Source organism: Chelonoidis abingdonii, chromosome 26 (assembly GCF_003597395.2).
Source record: "Chelonoidis abingdonii isolate Lonesome George chromosome 26, CheloAbing_2.0, whole genome shotgun sequence".
Taxonomy (NCBI): Eukaryota; Metazoa; Chordata; order Testudines; family Testudinidae; genus Chelonoidis; species Chelonoidis abingdonii.
In genome coordinates, this window is record NC_133794.1 from 8,077,932 (window position 1) to 8,088,698 (window position 10,767).

The 10,767-nt window shown below is 42.2% G+C and overlaps 1 protein-coding gene across 2 annotated transcripts in view; it reads left to right on the forward strand.

The window, feature by feature from the left end:
* The window catches only part of SCN8A (sodium voltage-gated channel alpha subunit 8), a 95,785-nt gene extending 88,346 nt beyond the window's left edge, over positions 1-7,439 (forward strand). For both annotated transcript variants that reach the window (XM_032785643.2, XM_032785642.2), the window contains exons 23-26: positions 265-402; positions 1,871-1,975; positions 4,028-4,298; positions 5,404-7,439. In XM_032785643.2, the coding sequence (XP_032641534.1) occupies positions 265-402; positions 1,871-1,975; positions 4,028-4,298; positions 5,404-6,551 (1,662 nt within the window). In that variant the 3' untranslated portion in view covers positions 6,552-7,439. The remainder of the gene's footprint in view (positions 1-264; positions 403-1,870; positions 1,976-4,027; positions 4,299-5,403) is intronic.
* Positions 7,440-10,767: the final 3,328 nt, after the last annotated feature.

Here is a 10,767-nt window from a genome sequence, read left to right on the forward strand (position 1 = left end):
CTGTCTTTGTCAGAGCTCCCCTGCGCTGTGCTGATGGGGAAGCTTGTACTGGAGCTCTGTCGGTGAGCTGACATGCTGCCAGTCAGGCAAATTTCACCAGCACAAAATTAACCAAAAAAAAGAAAAAAGGTAGAAAAGTTCCAGAAGAGCCACATGCCACCTTCCTAGTCTAACACAGACACTTGAACTGAGACAACAATTCTTTTTACCAATACTTTATACTGTCTTTGCAATGTCTGTTTCTCTCCCCATCCCTGCATTCAGCAAGAAGAGCAACCCAAGTATGAGGACAACATCTACATGTACATCTACTTTGTAATCTTCATCATCTTTGGCTCCTTCTTCACCCTGAACTTGTTTATTGGTGTCATCATTGATAACTTCAATCAACAGAAGAAAAAGATAGGTCCACTTTTTTTATTGGTTATAGAGGCAGATCTGGGCTATTTGCGGGGCAAACAGATTAATGGATTTTAAGGACAGGACACTCCTGCATAATGCCACCATAGAACTTCACTCAGTGATTCTGGTCTTGAACCTCATCGCTTAGAACTTAGCATCGCAGACTGTTTGTGATTTTTAACAACCCTTATCAACTTGCCTCCAACGCCTGTTTAAGGAAGGGGGCTGAGGAAATAAGTCCCAATAAAACAAGAACCAACCTAATTTTTGCCCAAACTTGAGTGAGGTTCAGAAAAGTTGTAGTTTCCCCTAAACACACCTTGATTTTCGTTCATGTCTCTATTTTCTAGTCATGGCTGGAATTGAAGGGCTGAAATATAGACAAGTGCAAAGTACTGCACTTAGGAGAGAAAAATCAAATGTCCAAATACAGAATGGAGACTAACTGGCTATGCAATAGTCCTGCAGAAAAGGATGTGGGGGGTTATCTTAGAATCACAGACTATCAGGGTTGGAAGGGACCTCAGGAAGGCATCTAGTCCAACCCTCTGCTCAAAGCAGGACCAATCCCCAACTAATCATAGTTATAGTAGATCGATCACAAACTGACTGAGTCAACAGTGTGATTTATTCAACACTGGGGAGGCTTAGTCTAGAGAACTATGCCCAGTTTTGGGCACCACACTTGATGAAAGATGTGAACTAACTTGAGAGAGTCTAGAGGAGAATGACAAAAATGATGTTAGAAAACCTGACCTATGAGGAAAGGTTGAAAGAATTGAGCATGCTTAGTCTAGAGAAAGCTGACTGGGATCATAATGTTCAAATATCTAAAAGGTTGTTATAAAGAGGACAGTCATCAATTGTTCTCCATATCTACTGAGGGCAGAACAAGAAGTAATCAGCTCCAGTTTGCAGAGAGGTTAGGAAAAATTTATTATAGGATAAACACTGGAACAGGCTACTTAGGGAGCTTGTGGAATTCCTGTCCTTTGAGATTTTTAAGAACAGTTAGACAAATACCTGTCAGGGATGGTCTAGATGTACTTAATCCTGCCTCATTGTGGGGGATGGACAAAAATGACGTCTTGAGGTCCCTTCCAGCCCCATATTTCTATGAGTCTATGAAATTCCATAAGAGAATGGAAGTGGGATATGCCAGAAGTCTTTCCCCCTTTCTCGGCCACTCTCTCTGCCTCTTTCTTCTTTCGCTCCAGGCCTGAAGTGAGGGAGTTCCACAGGTAAAGCAGCCGCCAAACTGTGTTAGTAGATGATCTACAAGCCAGAGTAATTTGCAGAATAACTTCAATAATTTTGGGCTCTGGTGCAAATTATTTCTATCTAAAATAGTTACCACCAGTTTGCCCTACAGCATGTAGCCTGGTAGCTGAGCCTGTACTGTGATCCCCTTCCCTTAATGTGCATGGACTGATTATAACCAGCTTTCTTTTTGCTTCTCCTCTTTTACTTTGGAGGTCAGGATATTTTCATGACAGAAGAGCAAAAGAAATACTACAATGCCATGAAAAAACTGGGCTCAAAGAAACCTCAGAAACCTATTCCCCGGCCTCTGGTAAGTGTGTGATTTAACGGGAGCCAAAGGAACAATAACTGGGGGGCCGATTTCAACAGTGCTCAGCCCCCCCCCCACACACACCAGTCGCCATTGCTTTGAAGATTCACTCTAGACTCCACACTGCCTTGTTATACTGCAGATGTAATAATCCAAGAAAACCATTATGTCTCTGTCTTGATTTGCAAGCTAGAGCCAGTCCTAAGAGTTTAGCATCTGAGAGGACAGATGGCCCAATGGTTACAATGCTAGCCTAACATTCAGGAGACCTGAGTTCAGCTACTTGTTTTACCACAGACTTCCTCTGGGGTCTTGGGCAGGTCACGTTAGTCTCTCGATGCCTCTGCTCCCCCTCTCTAAATGGGGATAAGAGCACTGGCCTTCAAGGCTCTCAAAGAGCCTGGATATGCTGCTGATAAGATTTTGGCAGCCTGTAGCACTGGTAATTACATTTCATTACAATTACTTTGTGCTGGGCAAAATGGTTGAAACTATAGTAAAGAACAAAATTGTCAGACACATAGATGAACATAATTTGCTGGGGAAGAGTCAACATGTTTTTTGTAAAGGGAAATCATGCCTCACCAATCTTCTAGAATTCTTTAGCGGGGGTCAACAAGCATGTGGACAAGGGGGATCCAGTGGACATAGTGTATTTAGATTTTCAGAAAGCCTTTGACAAGGTATCTCACCACAGGCTCATAAGCAAAGTAAGCAGTCGTGGGGTAAGAGGAAAGGTCCTCTCATGGATTGGTAACTGGCTAAAAGATAGGAAAAGGTAGGAATAAATAGTGAGTTTTCCAAATGGAGAGGGATAAATAGTGGTGTCCCTCAGGAGTCTGTACTGGGACCACTCCTATTTAACATACATAAATGATCTGGAAAAAGAGGAAAACAGTGAGGTGGCAAAATTTACAGATGATGCAAAACCACTCAAGATAGTTAAGTTCCAGGCAGACTGTGAAGAGCTACAAAAGGATCTCTCAAAAGTGGGTGACTGGGCAACGAAATGGCAGATGAAATTTCATGTTGATAAATTCAAAGTAATGCACATTGGGAAACATAATCCCAACTATAAGTATAAAATGATGGTGTCTAAATTAGCTGTTACTACTCAAGAAAGAGATATTGGAGTCATTGTGGATAGTTCCCTGAAATCATCCACTCAATGTGCAGCAGCAGTCAAAAAAGCAAAGAGAATGTTGGGAATCATTAAGAAAGGGATAGATAATAAAACAGAAAATATCATATTGCCTCTTTACAAATCCATGGTACTCCCACACCTTGAATACTGCGTGCAGATGTGGTCACCTCATCTCAAAAAAGATATACTGGAATTGGAAAAGGTTCAGAAAAGGGCAACAAAAATGATTAGAGGTATGGAATGGCTGCCATATGAGGAGAGATTAATATGACTGGGACTTTTCAGCTTGGAAAAAAGATGACTAAGGGGGATCTGACAGAGGTCTATAAAATCATGACTGGTGTGGAGAAAGTAAATAAGGAAGTGTTATTTATTCCTCATAACACAAGAATTAGGGGGTCACCAAATGAAAATAATAGGCAGCAGGTTTAAAACAAACAAAAGGAAGTGTTTTTTTTCACACAACACACAGTCAACCTGTGGAACTCCTTGCCAGAGGATGTTGAGAAGACCAATACTACAACAGGGTTCAAAAAAGAACTAGATAAATTTATAGAGGATAGGTCCATCAATGGCTATTAGCCAGGATGGGCAGGGATGGTGTCCCAAGCCTCTTGTTTGCCAGAAGCTGGGAATGGGCGATGGGGGATGGGGGGGATGGATCACTTGATGATTACTTGATGATTTCCTGTTCTGGTCCTTCCCTCCTGTAGACTGGAATAGTCTATTCTGGTAGACACTGGAATAGTGAGTAGAGCCTCCCAAAAAAGGGATACCAGGCTTGGTAGTTCCATGGCAAATTGTGTCCCTTTATCTAACTAATAGATTTGCTTGTTAGCAGTCCTTGCTAAACCTTTTCTCTGTGTGTTTTCCCCCATCCCATCCATGGCTCCTCTCCTGTAATGCAGAACAGCATCCAAGGAGCTGTCTTTGACCTTGTCACTCAGCAAGCATTCGATATAGTCATCATGATGCTCATCTGCTTCAACATGGTGACCATGATGGTGGAAACAGACACACAGAGTAGCCAGATGTCAGACATCCTCTGGTGGATCAACCTGGTGTTTGTCATCCTCTTCACCTGTGAGTGCGTGCTGAAGATGTTTGCCTTGCGACACTATTATTTCACCATTGGATGGAACATTTTTGACTTCGTGGTTGTGATTCTGTCCATTGTGGGTAAGTGGAGTAGCTAGTGGAAACTTGTGGGATGCTCCCTGATATGCACGTTGGATAAAGCTGTGTTCGCTAGAAGTAGGTGTCTGCAGGATGGTGTGAAATGGAATGTGGCCCAGTAGTTAGAGGAAGACACTGGAGTCAGGACTCCTGAGTTTTATTTCCAGCTCTGGAAGAAGAGCCTGATCTAGTAGTTCAAGCAAAAGGTTGGGAGTCAAGACTCCTGGCTGTGCCACTCGCTCACTGCATAGAACTGGGTGAAACAATTTCCCGCTATAAACCAGGAATATAACCTGCTTCGCAGGGGTATTACGAGGCTTAATTAATTAATGCTTATAAACCACTGAGACTGGCATGCTCTAGTGCCTCTAGACAAAGTATTTGTCTTTAGTCCTCAGTCAATGAGGGATTTACAGCTTCTGGATTCCAGTTTGGGCTGGAATTAATGGCTGAAACTGGACTCCTGGAATTCACCTTTTGTTTTCAGATTTGTGTTTCTTTTATGGCAAATGCATAAATTACTCCAGAGTCACTTGAAAGATGGTGTTCACCCCACTGAAAAAGTCCCCATATCTTTGGACTAACCTGGCTCAAAGCATAGAGATTGTCCTTCAGCCCCAAATTGGAGCCAACTTTGTCTCTGACTCTTGGGCCCAGTTCAATTGATTTCTATGAAAGTTAGGAGCCTAAATACCTTTGAGGCGCTGGGCCTTAGTTTTTAAAATTAACCTTGCAATAGAGTGTGGTCCAATAGGTAAATACAGTGTGAGCTCTACATAGTTCCTCTTCTCCAGATCTCTCATTTAGTGCAATTAATAATCATTGCCCTTTAAGATCCAGGGGATGAACAACCAAGGAGACACAAGTCCAAATGCCTTCATGCCCTTGAACCTTAAAATCCCAAGAAGAGATGTCAGTTTCAGGGCCTAGCTGCCTAAATGCGGCCCCCCCAAAATTGAGGCATGTAGAACAAGAGGTCTCTTGTGGAAGTTTGAGCCAACTTTTCTGTGCTAGCACTGCCAGTGTTCCCTTGCCTAGTTCTGGTAAACAATGGAGACTGCAGGCGTTTAAGTTGGGTTATAACATCTTCCCCCGCCCTCTTCTTTAGGAATGTTCCTGGCTGATCTCATTGAGAAGTATTTTGTGTCGCCCACTCTCTTCCGAGTCATTCGACTGGCCCGTATTGGCCGCATCCTGCGTCTGATCAAAGGGGCCAAGGGGATCCGCACCCTGCTTTTTGCCTTAATGATGTCCTTGCCTGCCTTGTTCAACATCGGCCTCTTGCTGTTCCTGGTCATGTTTATTTTCTCCATCTTTGGCATGTCGAACTTCGCCTACGTAAAGCACGAGGCCGGCATAGACGACATGTTCAACTTTGAGACCTTCGGCAACAGCATGATCTGTTTGTTCCAGATCACCACCTCGGCCGGCTGGGATGGCTTGCTGTTGCCTATCCTGAACCGGCCGCCGGACTGCGACCTAGATAAGGAACATCCTGGGAGCAGCTTCAAGGGAGATTGTGGTAACCCCTCCGTGGGGATCTTTTTCTTCGTCAGCTACATCATCATCTCCTTTCTGATTGTGGTGAACATGTACATTGCTATTATTCTGGAGAACTTCAGTGTGGCCACGGAGGAGAGTGCTGACCCGCTGAGCGAGGACGACTTTGAAACCTTCTATGAGATCTGGGAGAAGTTTGACCCTGATGCCACACAGTTCATTGAGTACTGCAAGCTGGCAGACTTTGCTGATGCTTTGGAGCACCCACTCCGTGTCCCTAAACCTAACACTATCGAACTCATCGCCATGGACTTGCCTATGGTAAGCGGGGACAGGATCCACTGCCTGGACATCCTATTTGCCTTCACCAAGCGTGTGCTGGGGGACAGTGGGGAGCTGGACATCCTGAGGCTGCAGATGGAGGAAAGGTTTGTGGCATCTAACCCTTCCAAAGTGTCTTATGAGCCCATCACGACCACGCTCCGGCGCAAGCAGGAAGATGTCTCGGCAGTGGTTATCCAACGGGCTTACAGGGTTCGCTTAGCAAAACGGGGCTTTATTTGCCGGAAGTCTGCCTCTACTAAGCTGGAAAACGGAGGGACAAATCGGGAGAAAAAAGAAGGCACCCCATCCACCGCATCCCTCCCATCCTATGACAGTGTAACTAAACCTGAAAAGGAGAAACAGCTGCGGGTGGAGGAAGGAAGTCGAGAACGAGCAAAAAGACAAAAAGATTTCAAGGAATCCAAGTGTTGAGACAAACAAAAATATGTTGTACAAATTTAAAAAAATTTGCAAGCAAAAAGATGGTTTACAAACTTCACAAAATATATCAATACGGAACAGCTAAGGAGACACCTGAAGATCTTATACCAAACATAGTCTGCTTATTGTGTGACAAAGCTGCATCTAAAAGCAGTGACCTACCACCTGTTGAAAGGACCCTTCTAAATGAACAATGTTCCACATCAATCAATGCAACTTGGGACAAACAAGCAAAATAAAAAACACACACACACACTAAAAAACAAAACCCGCTGCTTGGATTAATATATCTCCCAAAGCAGCCAAAATTGATTTATTTTCTCATTTTGTTGATTATCAAAAGAAAACCCAGAAGTCACAATGTTAAAGGGTTTGTTTGTTCATGCAAAACTAATTTGCATTCCTGCATTTAGTTAAGCAGCAAAAAAAAAAAAAAAGGAAAAAAAAAAGGAAAAATAAAAACTGACAAAAAAAAGAAACAAAACCCCACCCATTTAGCCCATGCCGTTTGATTGTCATAGTTTATTTGGTATTTATTATCTTACATACTACTTTCTACATGGGCTTTACTTGGTTTGGGAGATGGGGTAATCAGGTATCTTCAGCCTGGAAACTTGCTCAGGCTGATTAAAAAAAAATTGTGCTTGTTCAATGCATAGAAATGATTTGCATGATGGCATGCTGTGACCAGGAATCATGCATGAAGAATCATTAAACCATAAGACACTCAATATTCTTCCACAACAGTTGGTTAAGCCATAAGTTCGAGGCACTCCACTGACTACCACACACTGTATTTGGAGGTTAACCTTAAATATTATCATGCCCTTCCCCAATATTTACCAATTTGTAATACACCCTCTAGTAGGAAAAAAATGAAACAAGCCGATGAAATCTCTGTGTGTGTGTGTATGTTTAACAACCTGTCGTTTCCATACAGCCATCTTTTGCACATTTAAACAAATAAAAGAAAAACTAAATATTGCTCTGGATCCCTGGAGGGGAGAATATATAATATTCACTGCAAAACCAAAATCTAGGGCTTAAATACCAGTCAACAAGGTCGTTTGTATCCTGTAATAATAATTATTCAGCTGCCATACTGCAGCAGACACTTTTAGTGTAGAGAGAACAGTGCTATGTAGGAAATAGCATATTGTCTCTGCAGGTGCAATTTTGGGAACTTGGATAAAGCAAGGGGACGTGTAACTCAGAGTTTAATTGTGTCCCATGTTCCTCAGAGTTGTTGCTTTCTTGGGGTGGCAGCGGGGGCTGAGACCCAGCTGGATTTGTGAAACTCTGAAGTCGTCTTTATGTTCTTCCATCATTACTACTTTTTGCAGCTTGCACTTTGATGCTCCATGGTTTTCCTTGCTTCTGTAGCCACAAGGTTTTTAAACAAAATGGAACACATTAGAGTTGACAATAAAATAGCAATATGACATGGGGCACAGTGCTGAAGACGAGGTGTCTGATGTCATGTGCCTTCACCTTCTTTCTGTTTCATACGTTGTCATACTGTAGTAACTAAAAGGTCCTGCAGATTTGGGTAGACACTAGAGCTACCTCTCAACTAGTCTGATCACTGAGTGGTAAATCGTTCAGTGGGAATGTCACCAGGAAAGCTCAAACTTTTGTGTTTTTGTGAGGATATGAGACCCTTTAATATTCTGTTTCGGTGTCCTCCTCAGTCAATAAGCCAGCTGTCAGTCACCACTCTAGGAGATATTTTCTTCTAAGCAGCCTTGGGGAATAGCTCTTGCCAATGGGAAAAGGCAGCAATGCACTGAAAGACGACTGTTTTCCAGCTGCAGCTTATGTACTGGTTAAAGAGTTGCTGCCATGTTACATTTTGAAAAGGGGAGTTGTGACATTACTGCATTGAATTTGTAATATAGAATGAAGAGAAACAGGATGACTGAATGTAGACCAAATAAAAGGTATCTTTAAAAGGGCAAAAATAAGACAGCAGAACTTTTTAGATGACAGGAAGGCAGTTTAGTTTGTATAATCTCAGATGACAAGTGTCACTTAAAAAGCAAATGCTATTTGACAGACATCTGTGCCAAGCTGGGCTGTATAAATGCATAGTCTAGCCATTATGATGTCAGTGGAGGAGTTCTTCTGTACTGGTGAACACAACAAAGGACCATTTCAACCCTGTTAGATTTACCCCACTTACTACTAGGCTATGGTGTATAATAAAGATGAAAACTACATACATATGTACAGGCTACATTGTAAACAGCACAAAAAAAGCTGAAAAGTGTGGTTGAACTTTTTAAGAAAATATTATAAATACTGTAATATATCAGTTTATTTTATCGGCATGCCTTTTTGTAAATACAAAAATTAAATAGAACGGCGTCTGGCTTATGCCATTGTCCATGTTTATTTTTAATTTTTAAAATATTTTCCTTAGATTTTTAGATGTTGTCAGCCAATGTACATTCCCTATCCCCCCCCAAAAACAACCCTACACCCCCAAAATAAAGAAAAGCTTTAGTGCAAATTATCTTTACAATGACAAAGATATTTTTGTCATTCCAATGTGCAATAAGTTCTCTGACCATTTCTATGCAAGATTTGGCTAAATTACATAATTGTTCTTAAGTTGGAATATCAATCTGTAGGTGAAGGGTGGTACATTTACTGCTCATGCTGGCAACTTCATTGAGCTACTGGAGTCAGTTTAAGTAAGACTTCTCTGCGATCTCTCTCTCTGTTTTTAACAGTTAAACTATTTATCAGTCTCTATTGAATACAAAGGCCATCAGTCTTGCTGAAAAATAAAATGAACAATTTCTCCAACTGTTCAGGGACAGCAGAGTCCATCCTCCTGCTCAATTGAAAATTTCCTTTTTTTGTTTTATTTTTAAAAATGTCTTTTTTTGTAGCAAATATCCCTCAGCCACAGTTCACAGGGTGCTGAGAGAATTGTTCTGCATCTTTGGGAACCTTCACACAGTGAGGCTGAGGCTGCAAAGGAAGCTTTGGTCTGAAATAAAGCGGTCAGGGTAGCTTCATACACCATATCGTTGCATAGAAATGCAGATACAGTGTGTGGGGGGAGTGTTTGGGGGCAGAGGGAGTTGTAGTAAAGTCCTTGGTGAGGAATTTTTTATTCCAGAGTCAGGGTTGTGGGAATAAAACAATAGGCTGCTATTTAATTTGGATTAAAATGCCAAAAGAATTTGGCTGTAACAAGTGGTTCCCCCTCCCTTCCCCCCAGCATGTGTAAAATCCTCCCTGTTGTTTTGGTTCATTTATTACCCTGTTATTAAAAGGGCTGGGGGGGGGGGAAATATCAGTTCAAGCCGCTTTACTCACGTTTCTGCTCTATTTTCACTTAAAAAAATACAAATGCTGATGTGGAGGAATAAGAAAAAAACTAAAACCATGAGCTGATGTCGTAGGGGTCACACCCAAACTTTTGTAGTATTGAGTTTTCTGCTGCAACAAATGCTAAAGCTGTGACAGACCAATACTGAAGATCGGCATATTAGAGATTGCATGGTGGCTCATCCTGCTCTAACCCAAACTTGATTGAAAACTACATTACTATAATCCAAAAGAACAAGGTAAGGGTGTCTTAGTGTCCGTTTAGTTCACTGTTTTCCCCCTCCTCACCCCCATTCTTGCTGGGTTCTTATTTTTTTCAAAGTGTATAAAAGTGGCACAAGTAAGACCTAATTTGTAGTGCAGGGGAAGCTAGTGGAAGTGGTTTTGTTCCTGTTTGTTTTATTCACCATGAGAGATTTGTGGCGTTTAGTGGCTCTTTGCTGGTATCTAGCAGACAGGTCGCTCTTAGTGCCAATCCGCAGCCCCCTTGGCATTTTCATCAGAGGTTACTGCTGTGGTTGGGCAAAGTGACTGCAGCATGTTGATAGCAGCTGAGCAGGTTGGTGGCCTTTGTGAGGCCAAGTGGTGGCTTTTGGTTAATATCTTAGTGAATTCATCACAAAAAACACCATCAAAACTGGCCCCCATTCACTGGTAGGCTCACAGAAGCCAAAGATTGAAGGCTGTGCAGCTTGCAGTCCCCTCTTGCTCCTGGGTATAGGGAACGCTTGCGCTGGCGACGTGCAGGGAATTTTAGTCTGCAGCACTCTCAATCCAATCAAAAGACAGAAGCCCAAATTGTACAGAATACATGAAATTCCCAAGCATCTGCCAGCATACCTGGCATCACCAACAAAGACAGCAG